Here is a 25,429-nt window from a genome sequence, read left to right as displayed (position 1 = left end):
TAGACTATGATTGGTAACTCTACATTTTATATTGTATAACCTTACAACAAAGTATTATAATTGAGCTCTTGTATAGACTTTTGTAGTTATTATTCTTCATGAAACAAATTATTTGCTACACGTTTCAATAACTCTGCTTCTTAATGTTTCAAACCATTATTTTGGTTCTGCTTAGTAATGTTTAGTTCTTTATCAACAAATTTAACTACATCCGTCACTGAGACTTATTTATAATAAGGCTAAGAATTTACATTAATTATTCACTGTGGCGTAAAACTATACTTTTGTACAGATCTTTAAAATGCGCTGTTAATTAAATGAAAGAAATAATGAAATTTAATTGAGTTTGACAAATTTAGTGGTAAACCACACTATTGATCGTAAATTAATGAAACCACAGATTATTACACGTTCAATGAACGGAGATATTAATGAACATATTTACACCTAGGAGAGAATTCGTATCATCAAATGATAAGAATACCTGCCAAATTAATGCTAAATTGTGGTATATTTATTTTTACGGTTAAAATAATTCATCAATTACAATGAATTGTAAGAAAAAACATTCGTGTAATAAAGACAAATTTGGTAAATAAAGAGTTCCAAACCCCGCTCTACCTTAACTTGATTCTTATCTTTTGGTACAATTATTTACGACTTTTTATAAATAGCCTAGTAATGGAAATATCTGGGTAAATTAGAAATGCAAATACTCCTTTAAAAAAAGTATATCGTTGCTGAAGTTATCTAGAATACAAATTTAATGCGTCATAAGTCAATCATAATAGCCGATTTTTTATTTTATTTTTAAATTTTTCAAATAGATTAAAAATATTTAAAAGCTGCTATTTTTTTTTTGTTTATTCTGGTAAGTCATTGTACAATTTCGAATTCAAGTACAATGACTTTGAGACTCTTTCTCCTCATTTGTAGTCTTTCATCATTTATTCGGTCAAAAATTCGAACTCTATTTACATATTATGAATGTTACGTATCGCTGGTTTCCAGATTAAGAAAGCTGTGTTATTCATTCTCCTCACTTAGGGACAGCTTAGACATTGGCACTCTCAAAACGGTGTATTTTGCTATTTTCCAGTCAGTGGCAACCTATGGTATAGTGGGCTGGGGAGGTTGCACGGCGTCTATCATGAACCCCCTAATAAATGTTCAAAGATTAATACTTTAAGTGATAGTTCGATGTCCCCCCCTTTCCCATATGAGACATTGTTTTAATTTATGAAGGTACTGGACATAAGACAATTTTTTCAAAAAGAGTGCTTGACACATTTCTGGTCATGCGTCATTTCTCTCATTACAAGAGTAAATCTCAGCAAGTGCTCGTATAAGGTTTTCCTGTAATTCAAATTATTTAATACCAAAAACACGTACAACTTTTGCTCAGATAAATTTCTCGTTTGTGGCGCTGAGAGTGTTCAACGTCCCGGATGAACATATTAAGTTCTCCAAAACGAAAGCCATTTTCAAGAGAAGAGTACAAGTTTGAATTTTGTCTAAGTGAAGAGGCCATTGCAGGAGACTGCTGCGTGATATTGGATATATTTACATACTATTAAGCGTGTTGTCTGGATGTTTATTAAAATGTATGTTTTTGTAATAATAATTTTCAATTTTTCTTTATGGTATTGTATTGTATATATTAGAATGTGGAAGCATACATATAATAACATTTCCATTATGTTATATCCCAACTTAACACAGGGCTCTTGGCCTAATAGAGTTGTTAATCCGTTTTATGTTTTTCTAGTATATATATATTTGTATACATAAATAAATATAAAAAATAATTTAAAATAATATTTTGAATATCATACAATGTTTGAAAGCGTTTTATTAAAAAAATTCTAAACTGTCTTGTTGTCTTAATAAATGATTTTATTATCTTGATTCGAATCAATCATTCGAGTAAGTATTTTATTATAGTATGACGCAAACAAAAACATTTGAAGACATGTTAAATTTGTAGTACTCACACTGTTGTGATCTTGATCAGTGATAACTTTTAATAAATCAATAAATTGAATGTCAATCGATGTGATTTATATGCTTGTGAGGAAGTTTAAGATATTTTTCCATTATATTGGCTATCGGGATCTAAAGGTCTGCAAATGCTACATTCTCGAGCTGATGTACGAAATTTGACAAACATTTTAATGAGTAACATCTTCGATTCTTGTGGTTTTTCTTATACTGAATGGTTGTAGTTATGAAATCATATTCATTTGTATATTTTAAGTCACATTTATATGCACTTCGGTGGACTAATCGCCTAAAGAAATATTTTCCAGCCTACCAAAAACAGAATAGTGAAAAATTTGTGAATGAGACGATAACACTGGATAAACGAGGAGATCACCGCATTGCACAACAAGGGTGATCCATTAAACTGTGATAACTATCGTTGCATTACGCTACTCAGTTTACCGGTTAAAGTACTTGCATATATTATTCTGCAACACTGCAAAGAGTTCGAGGACCCATTATGCGAGCATTAAGAGAGAACCAAACTGGTTTCCTACTTGGTAGATCATGCGCTGATCACATCCAAAACATACGCTGTATTCTACAGGAGAACAAGTAACTAAATAGGTTTTTGGTTATATGCTTCGTAGATTACGAAAAAACATTTGATATTGTACATAGACCTACACTCTGGAAAACACTAGAAGTGTATGGAGTGCCTATTTAACTAGCCGAACGTATCAGAGCTCTTCTGATATTGTCACAGTTTGGTTTGAGGTTAACACGGGTGTTCGTCAAGGTTGCGTCCTTGCACCATTCTTTTTTATTATCCTTATTGACTTCATCCTGAAGATGTCAATTCCACTAGGTTGAGGAATATCCACATTTTACTCCCAAAAACTCTGCGACCCAGAGTATGCAGATGATGCGGTTATAATTGACGATGTTGATGGGATCTTCAATTTACCGTAGATAAGCTAAATAGGTACTCCAAGTGCACGGGGTTTAAAATCAAATTGCAAAAGCCCATTTACTGAGTAACACTTCGTGCCTAAATGCTCAATATATCCTGGCTGTAAAACCAAGTCATCGAAAGGGTCGAGATTTTCAAATATCTGGGAGAATATGTTACGGAAAATGGTACGGCTAGAATTAGCAGGCACCACATTTAGCAGTATGGAGGCCACCATGAGATCGGATATTTACTCAGTAAAAATCAAATGCCACCTGTGTAACACCTATTCTACCCCAGAGCCCAAAACAGCAAAATAATGAGTTTGGAGACTAGAAGTTTCAGAAGAATCATGGGTGTGCGGTGGTTTTAACTTTATAATAAATGAAGTAATAAGCGAACAGACGCAGCAGACTCAGGTGACAACTATCATCAACTGGAGGACATACAGTTGGCGAGGCCATATAGTGCGGATGCCTCCTGAGAGTCTTAAATAGACTTGGCTACTTTACAAGGCATCAGATTCTCGATGTCCTGGACGTCGGCTGCTGGCTGTTTGTCGACAGTTCATGTCTGAACTACGGGATGCGAACCTGACTTGGGAGGATGCACAGGAGCCGACAGCCAACAGAGAACCTACAGTCTCTTTGTGGACACCATATGCTCCAACTAGCGGATATGGAATAATGATGCTGATGATGATGATTTACATATAAATATTTTCTAATTGCAGCTGTTTTTAGTGGGCAGATATAGCGTGTTCATATAGACCTAGGGAGTTGTATAATATCATATCGTTATTTTTATATCAACTATCGGCACTGCATCATGGCTTCTCCCTTGCATGTATTTATTATTAATCACATTTGATTTAGTTTTTTCTTCTTCTTCTGTAAATATAATTAATTCAACAGTAATTTTTTGACTGGTCTTAATTTTTCAATTTTTATCTTAAACCTATTTTTTTAAGACTATGTTATGATTTCCCGAGTAAATAAATGAGACAAAAATGATCATGATTTGCTGTAATTGGTGTATTGATACAGTATCCTATGCACCATTCGGTGCGGAAAGAGAACTATGATGATGATAATAAAAATAAATACACATAGGTAATGAATGAAAAGTGTTTATTTATTGTCTGTTTTGTAGAAAACTAAATTTTGAGGAATGGGGAGGGGTGTTGGACGTTTGATGACGTAGATGTTTAAATTTAAAACTTTAAAATGGAACAAACTTCTTTAGATATTAAAAAAAATATGTTACTGCAATGTTTTTAACCGAGAAACTTATATTTCAGTGCTCTCTGGGTATCTTGCTTTGGATTGATAATGATTTACACCATCAACTTCTACACTGGAATGATATTAGTGGCGCATTACAAGAACTGCGATCCTATTTCGGTAACTATTTGATTTTATAATACTAAACGTATCGCGTCGATTGAAAAATATTCCCAATTTTAATGAGATGTTACGATGACTAACATTTAAGAGGACTGAGGAAGCTGAAAAGGAAGCTATCTTAATAGTGACCGACCGAAATCCTAAACCGAAACCTAATTTCGGCTTCTGTTCTAGTTTCGGCCGAAACCAAAACCTAATTTCGGCTTCTGTTCTAGTTTCGGCCGAAACCGAAACCTAATTTCGGCTTCTGTTCTAGTTTCGGCCGAAACCGAAACATAATTTCGGCTTCTGTTCTAGTTTCGGCCGAAACCGAAACTTATTTAAATAAGTTAAAGGTCACTTCAAAACGCCCAAAATTAGGCATTTAAATTATAAAACCTTACGAGTTCATTAAAATAAGTGTTAAATAAAATACACATGAAATAAAAAACAATACTCACTGGCCGAAAGCCGAAACAAACGGTTACAGGTCACGCGGCACTCACGCATAATCCGACACATCCCGACCGCAGGTTTCGGTTTAGCCGAAGTTTCTGATTTGAGTTTATATTTAACGTTTCTACCTCTATAAAAAAGCATGATGCTTGTGTTAAAAGAGGAAGTTCGTTCTACAATTGTGACATTATTTTTTAAAAACATTTACAAAAATATTTATACAAAAATCGATCAATCCGTAATTAGGATGGAGTGGGTTTCATATGGTTCTTTAATTTGCATTAAAATAATTTAATATTTTCAACACTTTTTATTTCTAAAGGTAACTGATTTAAATTGTTTTTCCCCGAGAAGGAAAAGTGATTTTGTGCTGTACTCCACTTATCAAATACAATTTTCATAAATTCAGTAATATAGTGACATTTTAGCTGTTCTAAAATCTGGTTAGTAAAAACAAAATTATTTAAAAATACCATTAGATTTATGTGATTTTTTGGAATATCGCATTTTTTCATTTAAAAAAAAGTTCTCAAAACGTATTTGTCCAACAAAGCAATACGCATCGGACACGGACTATGGAAGCGGCTGAATAAGGGAGGGGTAGGGGTCTGTGGAAGGGATGCTTATCCGAGACATTAAGGATTGTCTCAATTTTCTAATTGTAATCATAATTTTTGTTCATTGAAAAAAAAATTGTTTGTGAAAAAAAAATAGGATTTAAAAAAAGTTTACCACGAGGAATGTTCATTTGAATTTTCGCGTTCTGGCCCTGAAACACCCTTTGAATGTCTATTATAATCAGTGGACATAAGAATTATACAAATTAAAAAGTACTTTCAGGCGTTGCCTAGTTTGCAGATGAAATAATTTAGCCAGATGAAGCTCACCCACATCCATAAAGGTTTCAGCTTTTTTACTTCACAACAGATAGAAGAGTTATTGAAATATGGATGTTTAAACATAGACGGAATGGTGAATGTTATACTGTGTGTAAAGTAATCACTTTGACCAGCCAATGACAGATCATAACCCTATATATTCTCTTTTAAAAAAATTTATCCCTTTCTGTTGAAATAAATGTCGAGACAACAAAAAATACTACAAGAGCAGATTATTTGTTACACAAGCTTCTCGATAACAAAGGAAACGTATTTTTAAACATTTTGGTACTATAAAATATAATTATTGATTGTCAAATATACTGGTAAGCTGCGCGTAATCGCCTATACGGACGATTCGCCCCTGGTATGTACATCAGTTTAACGGCCACTAATATTTTTAATTAAACGCGGCATAAAACCAAAAGAGGTCATCATCAAACAATTGACATTTCATACTCGTAAAACATTACGAGTACGTAATCAAAACGGCGGTACAAAAACACGCGACTCATTCAGGCGCTCACAGACCAAAAATTAACGCAATTCTAATCTTTGTTTGATTTAGTTTATTCTTCTTCTTCTCTCTGACCCTATATTCCAATTTATCCAGGATCGGGCCGGCTTGTGCGCAAGCGCCAGGATCTTCTGTCCTGGGTTGTCACAATGGGAACATTCTGTGCCGCCAACTCCTATAATATAGTAGACCACCATGTTGTCTAGTTTTAGCTGCGATGTTGAGCGCTCTTCTCACTAAATAATTAGTTTATTGCCATCAAATATTACAAACAGGCAGATATGGAAGAAAACACATAATTTTCACGTTATTTCTATGTAATAAAATTATACATAAATAGATACTTTGCATCAAATAAATTGAAAATGTTTTTCAAGCCACAGTTTTGTTACCCGAAATGTTATTTTTAAGTACTTATTGCGTATTTTGTTTTAGTTTTAGTTGTATAAATATTATATAAATTAATCATTTGTATCTACGTTGTAGTTATTTCACTGAACTTCAAATGGTTACGTTTGTTACTGTCAACAAAATAAAAATACCCATACTTTTTTTTTAATACTTGAAAAACTTTGCAGTACAATGTAATGCTCAAATTTTAAGAAAATATTTTATGTATCCAATTTCTCGTGGGGCTAAACTTCCTCGTTAAAAAACGATCAAACATTTCGCTAGCCCAAAAAAGAATCAGTGAGATACACTTTCAGATATGTTTATTAAAAGGGCAAAAGCTGGTTTGATCACGATGTTCAGTATGCATAGAGACTGCAAAAGCGCGGCCTATCGATCCTTTCGTATAAATAGTTTTTAGCGAGAGGTGCCAGAAAAGTTTCCACAGGGCTTACTGGCTTGTGGCGGCCAAGCGTTCATAGCGACGCCGCTTTTTGATCCTTAGATGTCAGCTCTTCCTATCATTGCGAAGCAGAATTCGCCAAGCTTTGGATTGTTCTCCCATCAAAAGGGAACGTGAGCTGGGTTTAGACCGCCGTTAGGTTAGTTTTACCCTACTGATGACCGATCATTGCGATTTTTCTATTTCAATTCAATTCAATTCAATTAATTTATTTTAAATATAACAGATACATTACAAAGATATTTTCAATACGTATATATTATAAAAAAGATAAAAAATACACGAAAGAGACTCATGTCAAAGTAGTAGGAGAATCCTGCCCCGGAAAACCCCTTCGGATACATGGAACAGATCAATATCCAGAACGATGTTGTTCAGCATAGCGGTAGCCCTTCCAACAGGCATAACCATAAGCAAGTTGGTCCTGAATATCGGAATATGAAACAATCTATGCTGACGCTGTCTTAGGTAATTATCAGGAATATACAAACCAATGCTCATCATAATCTCAGAATTATCGATCATACCGCGCAACAACCGATAAAAATGTGTAGTCAAATACACATTCCTTCTAGTCTCCAAACTGTTGTAGCCAAGCATACCCTGGAGAAACTTGGTCGGGTAGAGCCAAGGATAATATTCTCTCATGTAGAGATATCTCAGAAACTTTTTTTGGATTTTCTCTATCATAAGAGAGTACTTCAGTTCATGTGGCTCCCAAATCATCGAGCCACTCTCAAGTCTACTTCGCACCAAGGAGTTGTAAAGAGTTCTCAGTACGCGGGTATTTTCGAAAACCCTGGCAGTACGCAGAACAAATCCTAACACCTTCAATGCATTACCACTGATTGTCTCTTTGTGTTCATAGTAATACTGCTCAGTACGAGAGGAACGGCAGTTTTGGACATTTGGTTCACGCAATCAGTCGACCGGCCGGTGGTGCGATGCTACCATCCACAGGATTAGGCCTGAACGCCTCTAAGACCGTATCTCGCCTTAGCAAATCGGGCGGTGATACGTGATGTGAGTTCCGCGAGTCGAAAGACTCTCTGAACAATGTGACATCTATCAGGCGGCCCCCGTCCGCGGGGGCCTCCGTCGAAGCCCGACGAGGTGGGACCAGCACCGCGCTGCGCGGTTAAATGTCCCGGCGCGATGGCGTTCCGCCTCTGACCATAAAATTAATGTTTTAAAATAATAAAACATCGAAGTTATATAATAAACCTATGTGAGAATTTAGTATTCATAATCTACTTTAAATAATTTAATTCAGTCAGACGTGAAACTCTTTGCACGCCTCAAAGTCCGATTATCTCCGAATATATTCTTCGGATATATCTCACTTTGTCGCTTTGGGCTAGCGATTTGTAGAATTTGCAAAGTGTCAATAAAAAATCAACGAACGGTAGATATAGGTACTTTAATACAATATTATGTGTATCTATATATTATGCATAAATACTGTTTAACTAAATACATCAGAAATATATATATGCCAAAAAACTTTTCTAACACAAACAAAATATTTTTTAAAAAACGGTTTTAAGTAGGTAGTAAATCTACAACTAAGGAAGATAAATCGTTGACATTACATGCTACGTTTCTCTCTTAATATGGTATCTCTGAATAATGGAACTCTTGGGTACTATATTACATGAACTTTATGGTCTCAGTACATTATACATTATTGTAAATATTAATTTCGTAAAGTTCTATGGTCGTTTAAATATTTCAATTAAAAAATCTACATAAAATAAATGAAACAACTTTGTTTTTAACTACTATTTTTTTTGCCACCGACCGGTTTCAAAGCTAAACAAGCTTCTTTTTAACCGTCCTTTCAAAGAAAAAAACAAATGATTTATTTATTTCATTGGAAGCATACTGATAAAATATAAAAGGAAAGAATTCATTTGTTAAGTATACCTTAAGATAGACGCTTGTTGACACCGATCGGTGGAAAAAAAATAGTTGTTAAAAAAAAGTTTTTTATTTATTTTATTATAATGAATAACCACAAAGTTAGTGCCTCGAATATAAAAAAAAAACTAAATTTGTATTTTTCAGAGTTCGGTAATATCGGCATCTGACCAACTGTTGCCGCTTTATGTTATAAACGTCTTGGGTCATATGAAAGGAGTATCAGGGTTCTTCGTCGCCGGAATCTTTGCAGCTAGTTTGGGGTAAGTTTTACAAGGGTACAATTTTAAATTTATTTATTTACTTAGGAAATCTTGCAGTCTTTTTATGAATACAAGATACAAAAGAACAATTACAAAAAGTAAAACCAATTACAGATTTCACAGTAATTTATTATGAACGCAGGAGGAGAGGAAAAAAATAATTGAACTCTAAAAAAGTAAAAACATGAATATTTAATAAAAAGTACATAAAAGGGAGAAGAGATTGTATAGCTCCAACTCTACTTTCCTAGAGAGAGGGATCTCTCTCTGCTTCCATGAACATTTATATTTCTTTGTAAAAATTCACAACCAACAATAATTATTAAGATGCAGGTAGTAGATGTACACATGAATAAGTAAAATTTAAGATTTGAAATCAAAAGTTAAAATTAAAATCAAAAGTTAAAGTTAAAATTATAATTAAAAGTTTAAATAAAAATTAAAGCTAAAAGTTTAAATTAAAAGTTAAAATTAAAAGTTAAAATTAAAAATAAAAATTAAAAATATGGTTATTCAACATATACATGGATAAATGTATGAAAGAATTGAAAAGTATGGATGTGGGAGCGAAAATGAGTAATCTTACTGTCAGTTGCCTTCTGTACGCCGATGACGCAGTCCTCCTAGCTGACAGCGAAGAGGAACTGCAATCCTTGGTTACAAAGGTTTACGAAGTGTGCAAGGAGAGTGATTTGCTAATGAATGTGCAAAAGTCGAACGTCATGGTCTTTGAAAGAAATGTAACTATGACTGAATGTAAGATTGTAGTAAATGGAGATAGTTTGAAACAGGTCGAAGAATTTGTATATCTGGGTAGTATGTTTACTAGAGATGGAAATATGGACAAGGATATTGAAAGGAGGGTTAGTGCCGGTAACAGAGTTAATGGTGCCTTAAAGTCTGTCGTAGCAAATAAGTGTCTATCGCAAGAGGCTAAATTAGCAGTTCATAATGGAGTTCTGGTACCAACCCTAATGTATGGAAGCGAAGCATGGAGTTGGAAAAAAAGGGACGAAAGTAGACTGAATGCTGTTGAAATGCGATCCCTCGGGCGAATGTGCGGAAAAACAATGTATTATCATACATTCGTGCCCTAATGTCGAAATTAGAGCAGAATGCAAGGCTGAGTTAAGCATTATCGACAAAATTAAGAAAGGTCTTTTGCGATGGTTCGGTCATGTGGAGCGAATGAATGATGAAAGAACGGCTAAAAAGATTTATGATGCGAATGTGTCTGGTTGTAGAAGTCGAGGAAGGCCGAGAAAGACATGGCATGATCAAGTACAACAAATTCTTGAAAGTGGTCATGTGAAAAGTCGGAATAATCGACGTGCGTGCATGAGAAGATGTATGAATGTGAAGGAAGCAAAGGAAGTGTGCCAGGACAGAGTGGTGTGGCGTTCTATCCTCTCTGCCTACCCCTCTGGGGAAATGGCGTGATGGTTAGTTAGTTAGTTAGTTAAAAATAAAAGTTAAAAAGTTAAAATTGGAAGATAAAATTGAAAGTCAAATCAAAAGTTAAGCAGTAGATAAATTTAAAATGTCTTTAACAGATCTGATAAAACTATGGTATTTACAATGTAATATGTCGATGTCTCTAAAACTGTAATTAGAGGTAATTTGTATTCTTCGAAGAAGGCTTTTTTTCAAATAATTAGTCATTGAGTTACCTTCCAAAACAGAGCAAATAACAAAATAGTTGATAGGATTTCAGCAAATCATGAAAATCTGCAATTTAAGGATGAATTACATCACAATAAAAATAACTGCCGCCTATTGCACTTAAACTTTTGACATTTTTGTTAGGTAACATAAGTGACGAAGTACCTGAACGAACAATCGGAAGTATTTTATTATAGATTGAAAGTACGATTGATACTTAAATTCGCAAACTTTAAATAACCAGTGACCTGTTTCATCGCTTTCGTGATATTATCGTGACCGGTATTTTCAAAAATTAAATGTAAGGATATATAAATAAACAAAAACAGTAAAGATAGAGAATTCAAAATTATACGAGTATATTAGTAATTTAATTTCATTGATTTTGTATGAAAGACCTTTTTACAAAGTGTTGCGAGTTTATATAATGTTATTATAATGGGTTTAAATACGGTACGTAAATATATGTTATTCTAGCTGAAGTTTATGAATTTCCTATGCCTGTTAGGCTAATGGTAATGTCAATTAGGAGATCAGAAAAGTAAAGTATCAAAATATAAGAAAATTTATGTACCTATATAATGGGTACGATGGAGATTAAATATGTGTGTGCTGACCATGGACCACGCGTTTTTTATTTCTATAATAATTTACATCGATTTCCCGACAAGAAATTCCACCAACAAACTAAATTAAGATGTGTTTTTTTAAATCCCATAGGTGGTTTTTAAAAAATGCATTTTTCTCTGTTGATTTATTAAAATGAAAGCGCTTTCTGCAATAATATAACGAATATCATTGCTTAAATGAAAGCTCCCTTGTTCAAGGTCTTTGCTGCTTAACCCTTAGACTGCTAAACAACGATATATCGTTGTTGTTAATCCCTATCATAAAGTTCTAACTAGACTGATGCTGACGTCATAATCCCCAAAAGGGTAAATGAATTCGGGAACTGCTTGTTGCACTTAACCGTCAGTGGTATAAAGCATTTTGAAAACATAAAAATTACTTATTCGACGGGTTATTATTCAGTTTCGTACCTATTTCAGCCCTACGGAAAATTTAATACAAAAAATGTTTTCTTAAGCGCGGTAAAAATTTGAACATTAAATTGTGTACAGCAAAGTTTCTTGAAAATTAATAAAAAATAATATAAAATATTTTAATAAAAACGAACTACTTTGAACGACATCACTTGTTCATATGAATCATCCAAGGTATATTTTACTCAAATTTTGTTTAGCATGCATGGAAGTGGTAGGTTTGATAATAAGGGCACTTTGCCCCGCAATCAACAAAAAAACCATCATAATACTGTCGTTTCAATAATAACTATTAAAACAATGCGCCTTGAGATTGCTGTGCGAGATCATTTTTGTTTGTTTTTATTTTCGATTAAGAAAGGGTTTACAACCGCTGTACGAGAATGTGTTGCGGGCGGCACGAGTTGTCTATCTTGCTCACTCCACTGGGCTTGAATTAGATATTTATGAAATGGAAGATTTTTCTTGGAATTGCTATTAATTTTTAAAACAGTAGTGTGTTTGGAAAACAACGTATTCGATAAAATATTTTTAAAATGTATTAATAATAAGATTTCTGATTAGATTCTTGAAAAACTGCGTAGTAGCGTAAGGGTTAAAACACGAATCGTGGACTCGTAGAGGTCTCGGGTCCGAGGTTCGAACCTCACTCTACCTAAACCCATTTACTAACACGACGTTAGTCGTTATTTACGACTAAAATAAAATGACCGAAATATAAATGCGAGGACAATCCAACTTCATAAAAAATATCGTAGGTTCAGAGTAGTGTGACTGAAAGGTGGTCATTAGAAAAAACATAAATATTTATTTATTTATTTTTATTGATTTTTCCCATTATAAACAAAGATTAATAATAAAAAATAATGTGACCTCACTGGGGTTACCCGTGCCGAGGACACTTAACAATTTACTTTAAAAAAATATTTTTACATATAAGAATAAACAAAGAAGACTTAATATAAGAGATAATTAACAGAATGTAAATACAGTTTTAAGCACTACATATTTAAGTTCATATTTAATTTATGTACACCTATATTATACAATTGTAAAACACTATACAAAAGAACAAAAACATAACATAAACTATACATTTGTGGAGCAGTTGATTCAATATTGGTTTGGGCGAATGGAACAATCTATTTTACCCAGCTCCACTATTCATTTTATTTAATGTTTTTGAAATATTTTTTTTTGTTGTTTTTTAAATTAATTTTTATAATACTCTAATTCCATGTTTTAGGACAGGGATCACCTGTAAAGCAAGAAAATCTCATGCCATTTCCAAAGCTGGGGGTGAAATGATTTTTGAAACAGAAAAACATATTATTTAAAAAAAAAGTTTATTTAGTGATTTTTGTTTCATTACAGGACCGTCGCATCAGCTTTGACATCAATGGCTGCGGTGACCTGTCAGGACTTTATCGTTGGAGCCTTTAATTTTAAATTACCTGAAACAAAAGGAGCTATGGTAAAAAATATTTTTAGTAAATAAATTCCCATCATTTGGATATTGCCAGCTATTTTTGAAAAAGATAGCATACTAAAAAAGATAATAAATAAACTTACTAATCTGTTCCAAAAATAAATATTTATTTGGTGTTAATATACAGGATGTTCTTTAAATCCTGTCACATCCGAAACCACGATGATCATTATGAGCAAGACATTACTAACCATTTAAGCATTTTTTTATAGCCTTTATGAACATTTTCTCGTTACTAACTGTTTTCTTAGATAGTGGAAGTTGGTTATAGATTTTAATTGAATAATAATCAAAATCCCTTTGTCCGAAAGTGGTATTAGTTTTTATTTGTTTAAATTGTCTTTGTGTTGAGGATCTAGCGATTATATTATTTGTATTGTTGGGGTTATGTCTTTCATTTGAGTAATAGTAGTTTTAGAATCTGTAAGTGAGTATTGTTTTAGCGTATAATTGTTTTGGTGTCATAAGTTGTGATTTGTGGAATATTTCTTCAGTAGATGTCTGTATCGGGACTATATTATTTTAATTATGGATTTTTGTGCAACAAATACACTATTTAAAACTGTGTCACTCGCACCACCCCAACATTAAACAGCAATTATTGTTGGTATATAGATTATAGATAATGTCCTAACAAGAGAAAATGCGTCTTACACACTTTTGCACAATATGTTTTAAAAATTAAAAGTAAATTTTAATCCAATGACAGTATTTTATTTTGAATACCTTACCGAATTACAAAATAGTATTCTTTACTCCACCCAGACACGGGACACCTTGTTTACCTCTATTTTCCGTCTTTGATATGATATCTGTCATACATATAATTTATTTGTTTCAGGTTGCGAAATGGATCTCATTAATGTTTGGAGTAATATCTTTTGCCTTGGTTTTTATTGTTGAACAACTCGGATCTGTCTTGCAAGTGGCTTTAAGTTTTAACGGAATGGTCGGGGGAGTGACCTTAGGACTGTTTTCTTTAGGGATGTTCTTCCCGTGGGCGAATGCCAAGGTAATAAATTTATACATGTTTGTTGCAGTTAACGGTGATTTAAAAATTTGTTACGTAACGAAAGCGAAGATAATTAAGAACAAGTAACACCTTTAAATGTTTTATTTCAGTTAAATAATTCTAAAACAATTTTTTTAAAAAGGAAAATTATAATATATGTAATATCATTGGATACCGTACTCGTACGTAATATGAAAGGTCCTATGTCTTAAAGCGCACCCGCTTTCACTAGAGAGTAGCAGTAACAGTTACGGTTTTGCAAATTAAACAGTTTTGTCAAAAGGTTTCTGAAATAACCGTTTAGAGCAGCGTGGGCAAAAATCCAGTACAAGCAGCTGGTTAAACAGTTTCACAAAAATAATTTACTAATAACTATTACTTGTAATAAAAAACTTTTCTAAAATAACAATTTAGAGCAGTGTTGATAAAATCTGCCCCCCCTTTTTGTTTCGTTTGAAGAGTCCCAGTCATAAGCTAACATCCAAAAGTTCGAGATCTGGCAGTCGTGGTAGGCATGAGATGAAGATTTGCTATCCTGGGACGGGGGTAGTCTCAGATTTCTGAAGATCTGAAACAAAAAAGTGCGACCTTGTGGGCGGGAGCTGGCTAAGGTTTTAACAGTTCCGCGAAGTAGTTTAATTTGTGTATTAATAATATCCTGACAATTTTTTCCTTACAGTAACTGTTTTTTTTTTTTTTTTTAATTGGTTATTTTTAGCTGCTTTGGAGAAATAACTGATTTAACATAACTGTTTTATTTTTTTACCCACCTCTAGCTTACACGGTGTGAGTTTAAAATGTGCAACTTCTAATCTGTAAGCGTGAGAGTACTATTATTAATCACATAAATTATAGACATATAAACGTGTCCTGTCATTACCATCATGCATTTCGATATTTTGTTTCATGAAGGTAAGCAAGGTTAAGAGGTTAGTAGTATGGAACCATTTTGACAAATAAATTTCGTCAAAATGGTTCCATACTACTAACGAATACAATCGCAATTTTCGAACACTCTCAGTTTCGCGTTGTGCTGAAGATCACACAGATATTTACCTGGCAAATGAATTATTTCTAACTCAGAATGAAATTGTATTATTCTAATCATTTACATACTTATACCGTCGAAATTTAAGTTCTATGCTCGTTCTTTATCGAGTTTTCACATCTAATTACAAAACAATGAATGTATTTTTCAAAATGAAATAATATATATAGATTCAGTTATTGATTGACTCGTTTTTAAATTTCTTATTAAAACATCCTATTTTTAATTTGGTAATGTATCCAAAATAAAAAAAGTTTATTGGATTGTAATTCTACTTTATTTTTTATAAAATATACAAAGGGTATATTGTGACGCGTTTCGTCTTGTTAGGACATTTTTAAACAAACTACTTAGTTTGTTTTATTTTGGATACATTACCAAATTAAATATGGAATTCTACCAATTGTCTGCATACACAATAAATATCCTATTTTTATTTAGGCACAGAGAGATTTTTAAGTAACAACGCATTTTTTATTTTAATGCTAATTTAAAATCGAAATTGGTTATCAATGCAAAATGCAGTGTCCTATGATGAGGATGGTACTCTATTTTGAACGGTTCAAAACATTTTAAATATAAAAAAATCTACATTAGGTATATGTAAATTGTTAACCGTTTTTTTCCTGTAGTTCTCTTCAATCCTAATTATATAAATATGTATGTAAATACTGATCAATAAATAAATAAATATATAAAAGTAGATACATTGTTTTAAAACGTATGTTTATTTGACAAGAATTTATAGTTTTTTTTTCAAATAAGGATTTCAACAATAGAAGATATTCACAATTGACAAATAATAGCGCATTAAAACCGGAACAAATTTAATGAATACTTTTAAATTGTCACATATGTATGTACGTAATTAACAGAACAATACAGATATTGAATAATGGATACGTAGATTCTACTGAAAATATTTTGCACGCCTGAAATTGATTATTCTTACAGTTTATTAAGACGGTTCAGTGTAACGGAAAATTAGATTTTTTTTCCTTACGCGCGGTAAAAATTAGTCTTAAGTTTCAGGTACCAGTTTAGGGACACCCTTTTAAATAAATATTTCGTACAACCGTGTCGGGAATCGAATCTAAGACCTCTTGCATGTAAGCCTACCATGGTAGGCAGACGAACTGACCATTACACCACGAGACAGACACGCATATATCAGGGCACTGCATTGGCATTCGAATTGCAGCGTTACTGGATCATTTTTGTTACATTGAAGGTACGGTGATCAGTCTTATGCTTCAAGTTTCAGTCCAGAAATACTAAAATATTGCGTTGCAAAACAAAGTCCACTCTTCCAGATATCGAGCCTGGGACCTTAAGCAAGGTAGGCGTACGCGCCAACCATTATTCAACGAGGTAGATCTCCACTTGATTTCCTGTTTCTTTTTTTACCTGAGAGTAGCCATTGAGTTGAGAACATTCGTCCAGGGTTCTGGTTCTATTTCTCACACAGCTGTATTCCTCGTCCACCCAGACACAGAATCTAGGCAGTACCAACAGTTATTATTATTACTACTTTTCATTAATTAACGGACCACCGTCAACTTATAAAGTTGATCCAGTTATTATTACTTTATTGAATTATTTTGTATTTATTTTTACTATCAAATAATCACCAAATTGAATTATAAAATTACTATGAATTATTAATAATTACATATTGCCATGTATTATTAAATAACTTTTCTGCATTCCATTTCTTGACATATGTAAATTTTTATTTTTTTATTTTATTATTATTTTGTATATTGTTTAATTCGTTTATAAATGTTTTTGATTTATATATAGAAGAGTCCCGACTTAACGTTGGAATGTTCTAGTCAAGTATTTTCATGTCGGAACATAAAAAAATATAATTGTGCTATGATAGAATTGTGTTTTGCGTGCATTAAATAAATAAATTAAAAAAACTATAAAAGAAAATCCAAAAAAAAACAAAAGAGTTTAGACTAAACGTTTAACGACAAAAGACAAGTATTCCAATGGGAAGTTAAGTTTCAATTTTATCAACAAAGTAAAATTGATTTTGTGTATAAAAAATAGAATATGCATATTTAAAAAAAAAATGTTCAGTTACAGGTAACCGATGAAGATATCTTTAATTTTCATGCAAATAGGAACATTTTCGTCTATAAATATTTTACTTTACAACGTCTCGATATGTACCGATGAAAAGAGCGTTTTTTTTAAAAAAATTATTGAACTTTTTATACATAATGTTCATTGTACGTTGGCGGGCTTATTGCCAAATGGCAATTTCTTACAACCAACTAAAAAAATAACTGTTTTATTTTTATTATTCAAGTTAAAACATATTCAATAGAAAATAAGATTTAAAGCTTAAGATATTTAAAAATAGAAATAAATGTATTTGTGTATAAATTACCCTAAATCAATACTATTATTTAATGGAAAAAGGGGAAAAAAGGAAAGAGGAAAGAGGAGAGATTAAGGAAGAGAAAGGAAATGTTTCTTCAGACTTGATTTAAACAGAGGTAATGTAGTAACATCTTTGATGGTGGATGGGAGATGATTCCGCAGTCGAGCGGCATGGACACTATATGACTTAGAGAAGAAAGAGGAATTGTGGATGGGTATTAAGAGAGTGCTTTGAGAATTAGAACGAAGAGGTAAACAATGAACTGATAAGCGTTGAAATTTTTCACGCAGCGATATAGGAGCGTTAGGACTATGAAGTACATTGAACAGAAGTGAAATGGAGTGATAGTCTCTCCGCTGTCGAATTTTGATCCATTTCAGTTGCCTACGACAGTCAGAAATGTGGTCATATTTCCTAAGACCAAAAGTTTATTAATTTATTTATTTGTTTATCGTCGCGGCCACTGTACTATTTATTTAGAGCTCATTTAAATTGTGATAGACTTAAAAAGGACGTCTTATTTTTTCAGGGAGCGTTGACTGGTGCACTTGTCGCTCTAGCCCTTGTGATGTGGATTGGAATAGGAGCCCAAGTTGCCATTGCGAATAATCTAATCCACGAAGAGTCTAAACAGCTATCGACCGATGAGTGCCCTTGCTTCAATCAAACCTCGCAGGCTAGTTTGTCGGAACAAATCGCCGATTCGTGAGTTTGAATTATTGTATCATGTCCATCAAATCTTCGGTTCAGGGGTGCTATTCTGAACCACTCTCGCGGCCCGAGAAAACAGTTTTTCTCGCGTATTTTGTATGATACACGAGATTATACGGCCGTGAGAGCGTTTGGAATACCACCCCAGTCCTGATAATTTAAGAAGATACTTTTCACGGATTACAATCGTGTTGCGGTAGTTTTTTTTTCTTTTGATTTTCGTTATCGGTATTCGTAAAGTATAAAGGAAAAATCAAAATACCAATTTTCCGTCAGATGGGGTGAATAAAAACGGGGTTTCGTTTTTACGACTAAATAGCTTTATATTTAGTAAAAATAAAATCAACATACTACAATAGAGATGAAGAACACCTCAGATAAAATAATACAACAGTCTAGGCATCCACAAGACTTATGACCTGTCATTGGCTGGTTTTAGTGGCTTTGAACACTGTGTAACATTCACAATTCTGCCAGATTTGAACACCTATATTTCTTCGATTCTACCATCTGTTGACGTTTATGAAGTTAAAGAGCTGAAACCTTTATTGTTGTGGGTAAGATTAATCTGATTGAATATTTTTTTTATTTATAATAAGTGGTTAAAAACAAGGTTGTTTTATTACAATGAATAACCACAAAGAGATCAATCAACGCAAATACCGGAATTTCCAATATTAAAAAATAATGATTTAGGAACAAATTAGGGAAATATCTCTTAAACACTTAAAAAAAAAATTAAACATTGTAATTTTGAATTCCCGCAATATTCATTTTATTGGCCACGCCCCTAATGCGTCACGATTCATGTTTATTTGTTCCCGCCCATTCAAATTTGTTTAGAATATTACCACGAATCTTGACTCACAACAACAAAGGCCAAACACGTCACGTTTTTCTACGAACGCATTCAATTGCATTTTTTTTTTACATTTATGCATGAAAATATTTCTCCGCAGTATCCATTTTGATTTAAAAAATACAATTAATTATTTTGAATCCATTTCATAAATTTTTATCGGTATTCGTAGTATGTGATATTTCTCTATATCCAAATGTTTGTTGATAGGCTTAATTTTCTTCCCTAGGGAGTAATTAAGATATAAATTTGCTGCAACAGAGGGGAAACATTTTTTGAGAAAGGGATATGGATTTCTATGCATTTACATGGCTGTCATTAGCCGATTTAAGTGGCCACACACACACACACTCTCTGTGTAATATTCACCAGTCTTCCTATGTTTAAACATCTACATTTCCTTAACTCTTCCTTCGGTTGACTTTTTTTTAAATTAAAGAGCTGAAACCTTTATTGATGTAGGTGACCCAGCCAATAACAGGGCATAAACACTGTAAATGCCTTGGCATTCGTATTGTATTCTCAAAAAACGTTTTCCCTTACGGTTGCAAGAAATTTAGATCCGAATTAATATGTATTACGCGAGTTGAAGAAATAAGGGAGTGAAAACATAGACAGAATTATAAATGATACACATTGTGTATAATTACCACTTTAACCTGCCAATGACAGGTCAAAACCCCTGTAAAAGGTTTTTGTATTCCTTTCTCAACAATATTCATGTCGCAGTTGAGGGGGGTATGAAATATCCACAAAAAACGGAAAATTAGTTATTGATGCCAAAATAAACTATACATAAGCCATAAAAACCTACCTACCTTAATAATAGCGTAATTCAAAACAGTCTCTAAATCTTGTAAAAACTGATTTCAATTATACTACTTGATACCGCAAACTTAGCATTTTCCGTTGAGTCAGTGAAGCATTATTAAAAATATCATAATTCTTTTTTCAAAGCTTTCGCAAATAACTCCTTCAATGAAGCTTTCTAAGTTTGCTTCAAATCCCCTTAATTCGACTATATAACATGAGCAATGAGCAGTGTGCTATTTTAATTATTTATTAATCGTTTTTACATTTGTTTGTCGTTGACGCTTTCAGAGAAACCGAGGTATGGGCTATTTATAAAATATCGTACTTGTGGTATTCAGGAATTGGCTGTGTCGTTACCATAGTTCTCGGGATAGTTATTTCACTCCTAACCACCATAACAGATGCGTCGACAATCCCCATAGATCTTATATCGCCACCAATCCTCATCATATGCGACAAGTTGCCAACGAAAGCGAAGGTAAAAATACATTTTATTTTGTCATATCTCTTGTAAAAATTCCGTAAAAATTCCGTCAAGAGACCGATACTGAATATCCATTAACCAATGGATACACAATCATCGTCATCTTCACTCCCTTTCTAGGGCACTGCAATGGTATACAAATCGCAGCGTATCTTGATCACTTTTGTTACATGAAGGTAAGATGATCAGTCTTATGTTTCAGGTACCAGTCCAGGGGCTATGAAATAATCTAATGTAATAACATATCTAATCTTCGCAAATTCCATCACATAACCTAATCTCGCTCGCAACTACACTAGCTCAGTATCAGGCATAAAAGAAACATTTACATTCTATCGTTCCTTCACAATGTTTTAAATAATCCCACTTTGCCTGTTTATCTGAGAGAGCTCTTCCAATTTCTATCACAGCATGGGCAAAATCTTCGTTCTAGTAACGAGAGAGCTCTTTCAATACCCATTCACTGCTCTATTTTTTGCCACCTCTTTCACAATAGTAGCTGCTCGGCTATGGATTAATCTACCCACTAATGTCCTCTATCCCTCCTTTATTTACATTCATATCACGTATGAAATGTCACTTCCTGAATATTTAAGTTTTTCCCCTTTCCTCCCCCTTTCCTTCCTTCTTCACTCCCTCCTCTCTTCATAGTATAGTGTAGATATTTAGTCAATTTTTACTTCTTAAAAAAAATAATTTTTTATCAATATTTAGTTCTCTAAAGAAATTATTAATAAACCAACAATATGTTCATGTACAACTGATTTTCTCAAATTAAACAGTTTGGGTAGGTAGGAAGAAATTGCTCTAAGGTAATATGCCCGTCCTTATGCATATGTATATAAAGTGTTTAAATAAATAAACATATTTTAAAATAAATATTTCATCTCAATCATGTCGGGAATCAAACCTGAGACCTCTTGCGTGGTAAGCAAACGCGTTGACCACTACACCACGAGGCCGACGAATAAAGAATCAGTTGTGTTTTTTTATGAGACAAATTGCAACTGACAATTGAACGTATTTATGCAGAAAGCAGCCAGCTATAGAAAAGTAAAACTGAGATAATAGCACTTTTGTGAAAAGAGTGAATAATAAAATCTACACAACAGTTGGACTGTTATTTACTTTGACAAATTATAAATAACGAATACATTGGTTTTTTTATAAGACAGAAAAAAAAAATATTATGTATTTGACCAGTTTTAATGAATTTTTAAGTCTAGCGACCACACAACCTGAGATGTGCATTTTCTCATTTTCATTCAGAAAACTGCCAACCCTAGTAAAACTCTAATGTATGTTGTGTCATTATGTACTGAACATATTATTTTACATTTATATTAGGGTACTTAATTGTAACTAATCACATAATTTTACTAATTTATCCTTAGTGTTTAAGTATAATATTTGTGTGTAATTTTGCTTATAGGATTTTTCTAATATTTTAAATAAATAAATAAATTTGTTATAATATATTAAATGTATTATTACGTATTAAAGGTTTTTTTTCGGCCTCGTGGTGCAGTGGTCAGCGCGTTTGCCTACCATACAAGAGGTCTCGGGTTTGATTCCCGACATGGTTGGCATGAAATATTTATTTTAAAATGTGTTTTTACAACTAGAATATTTCATAGTCCCTGAACTGGTATCTGAACTGTAAGAATGATCATTTGATCACCTTCATGCAACAAAAGTGATCAAGATATGCTGCGATTTATGTAGCAATGCAGTGCCCTATGCACCATTGGGTGGGGAAAGGGAATAAGATGATGATGAAAGGAATTTTGAAGTCTGCCAAAAACCAACTAAAATATCAATTTTGCAGAAAATACCCAGATCCAATATCGAATGATACCTCATTCAAACTGAATATATGCGGTGACATTCTGTATTAACATGTTTTTTTGCCACATGTATTTATTTATTTTACAGAAACATACAGTCATTCAGTTACATAATAAATATAAGGTAGACATACCAGCGAAGTTTCTAAATAAATAAAAAATCACAAACATTCAATTATGGTACATTTTTAAATGTGTGGGTGCGTATATATATATATTATCGTCGGCCTCGTGAAAAATAAAAAAAATAATTTAAATCGTGAATCTTTAAAAAATTAAAACATTTTCAATACAATACCCGAAAAAAAATACACCTTTTATTCGAAAAGTACAGGGCCCTGTTAGAATTTGAAATTGACTTAATTTTAACGTCCGGCTTTTTAAAAATTCTTTGACTGTTTTTTTATTTTTACTTTATTTATTTGTTAATATCTAGAGCCGATCGTCGATCTCGAAGTCCTTTTGCAGAATCGAAATTTATTGGAACAGAGAGGAAACAAAAAAAACTAAATTTGCTTGTAAGAACTTTGACAATTTGTTGCTTTCCTATTGCAGGAATGGCTGCGTTTACCGCAGAAGATAAGCCTAAGGAATGACAGAAGACGAAGCAGCATTTTGAGGTCCATTTCGAACACCCCTCGCAAGGATATGGAGAGGAAGCGGAGACTGTCTGAGAAGAACGGCGGCGTCTTCTACAGCATTTGGGTGTCCAATGGGAGATACACAGTCACCGAGGGAAATGTTAATCCAGGATTAAACTTAGACGGAGAAGGTCCGATGAAACTAGATGTTGAAAACAAAGATTAATCTGTATATTTAAACCACCGAAGCAGAACATTAATTATAGTATAATATTGGCCAATCACCAGAACGATCAAGATATATATGTATCTCAACATTAACCCTTTGATGCGCAAATTGTAAAAGTTGTCCCTTTTGAGATCGCGTTCGATTAGGGCAGTTTTATCGCGAACAATATAGTATTGAACTTAGTTCGTTTCGCTCATTTTATTGAAAATTGGCGATCATCGTCTGCAATAGGGTATTTTCACAAGCCAGCACGTTAAAAATATAATGTAAGAGCGGATTTTTACAATTCTGATGATATGACTATCAATGTATTCAAAACATGTTTTCATTTATAATTTTTGGGTTTAAAAATAAGCACATACAAACCTGCGCGTAGGTGACGACACCTCATTTTGACGTCACACGTCATGCCCGCCGAGTGCCCTTCTAATTTCTAATAATCATCGCGTACAAGTATGGCACGGAATCATCATACGTGCCGATTGTCCCATTGGGCGCGAAACGCCTTGTTTTCGGGTAATTCAAAATACGCATATTTCAAACCTCTGTAAAAAAAAATTATCCGACGTTGCGTAATATAATAATTATTCTGATAAACCGATTTACGTGCGGTTTTCAGCGAAATGTAGATCTTTGCGATGCGCGCGTTCGTAGATATTAAAATTTTCAATCAAATCTGTAAAAATGAAGCATAAATATTTTCTTCATCGACCTACCAGGGTTGCAATCGCCGAGAATGCATATACAAAAAAAAATTGAAGGATGTTGTTTTGTTGTGTTTACAAAAAGTTCGGTTTTGAATGTTTAAAAACAACATTCACTTTTTATGAATCAGATTCTTCCTTTACATTCCTTATAATTTCTTCTCATTTATGTCTTTTTACTGGATTTTTGGTAACACCAAAATAATACTAACTGACATCCAATACATTTTTGAACAAAGTGTTTGACATTTGCAAAAAGAATTCCATATTTGAAAATGAATTATTTTATGTATCGGAATTCAACAATAAACAAGTACCTGGGTACCTATTTATCAATGAAAAGTCTTTTTCCAAGCTAAGCAGGCAAGCCAACGTTCGGGTAGGACGTAGGACAACATCTGTCGGGTCCGCTAGTATATAATATATATAAATAATGATATTGTTACCCTATTCAGAGTATATTGTGGTTTTCATTTGTGTATCGCTAAACTTATTCTATTATTATTATTAATTTATATATTATTTAGTATAAAAAACGGGTACAGGAAATTACCAACAGGGATGAAGAATCTTTTTGAAAAGAGAATATTGTAGAAGTCTAGCCATTTACAATGCTGTCATTAACAAGGTTAAGTGATCATTTTACACAGTTTGAAACATTCATAATTGTACCCATGTTATACCCATATTTATTGAATTGTTCCCTATGTTATTTTATTTGTTTTATTTGATGCGCGTGAGATTTTAACAAATTATTTGACCTTTTATGAATCGCCCGAAAATTGTTTTATAAGCTCGTAAATGCACAGGGCGTAGACTTTCATATTTTTTTCATCTCTGTTAAAATATATGTCAATCGCGATAAACTCCCCGGGGCCCCGATTACAATGGGAAGTAAACAGAGTTATCTTCGAATGTCTATAAAGAAAAATCGATATGTGTGTACGAAAATGAGTATATTTGCATGAACATTTAAATTACCTTCATCGCTAATCTACAATTGAACGTAGTTTGGAAATTTTGGAAAAATGAGATATTGATGTTATCGGTTGCAGTAAGGTCAATTCTATGTTCTGCTAAAAACAGCCAGACCGCTTTCATACAAAAAACTATATTAATCATCTTTGGAAAAAGGTGTCGATCACAAAAACGGCATTTCTCGATTTGCAGAAAACACCAACAGCACTAAAACAATCTTATGGTACTTTAAAAATCATAAAAACTGGTCAAATACATTATAAGATTCTTAATTGTTATATATCGTTTGTAAAAGTCAAAAACATTCCACTTGTAGTGTAGATTTTATAATTCACTCTTTCTCACAAAATGGCTATTACCTCAGTTT

General features: G+C 33.0%; 1 protein-coding gene across 1 annotated transcript in view; it reads left to right on the top strand.

Moving 5' to 3' along the window:
• Positions 1 to 24,135, top strand: part of LOC148278449 (sodium-coupled monocarboxylate transporter 1) — a 69,389-nt gene extending 45,254 nt beyond the window's left edge. The window contains exons 8-14 of the mRNA XM_088231388.1: positions 4,236 to 4,338; positions 9,092 to 9,207; positions 13,287 to 13,386; positions 14,243 to 14,413; positions 18,386 to 18,561; positions 20,528 to 20,717; positions 23,126 to 24,135. Of these exons, the coding sequence (XP_088087514.1) occupies positions 4,236 to 4,338; positions 9,092 to 9,207; positions 13,287 to 13,386; positions 14,243 to 14,413; positions 18,386 to 18,561; positions 20,528 to 20,717; positions 23,126 to 23,377 (1,108 nt within the window). The 3' untranslated portion in view covers positions 23,378 to 24,135. The remainder of the gene's footprint in view (positions 1 to 4,235; positions 4,339 to 9,091; positions 9,208 to 13,286; positions 13,387 to 14,242; positions 14,414 to 18,385; positions 18,562 to 20,527; positions 20,718 to 23,125) is intronic.
• Positions 24,136 to 25,429: the final 1,294 nt, after the last annotated feature.

The sequence above is a fragment of the Micrasema longulum genome, unplaced genomic scaffold, assembly GCF_059751315.1.
Source record: "Micrasema longulum isolate JH-2025_06_02 unplaced genomic scaffold, ASM5975131v1 h1tg000880l, whole genome shotgun sequence".
NCBI classification, from domain to species: Eukaryota; Metazoa; Arthropoda; class Insecta; order Trichoptera; family Brachycentridae; genus Micrasema; species Micrasema longulum.
Note: the sequence above shows the minus strand (reverse complement) of the source record. Positions and strands in the feature narration are given on the sequence as shown.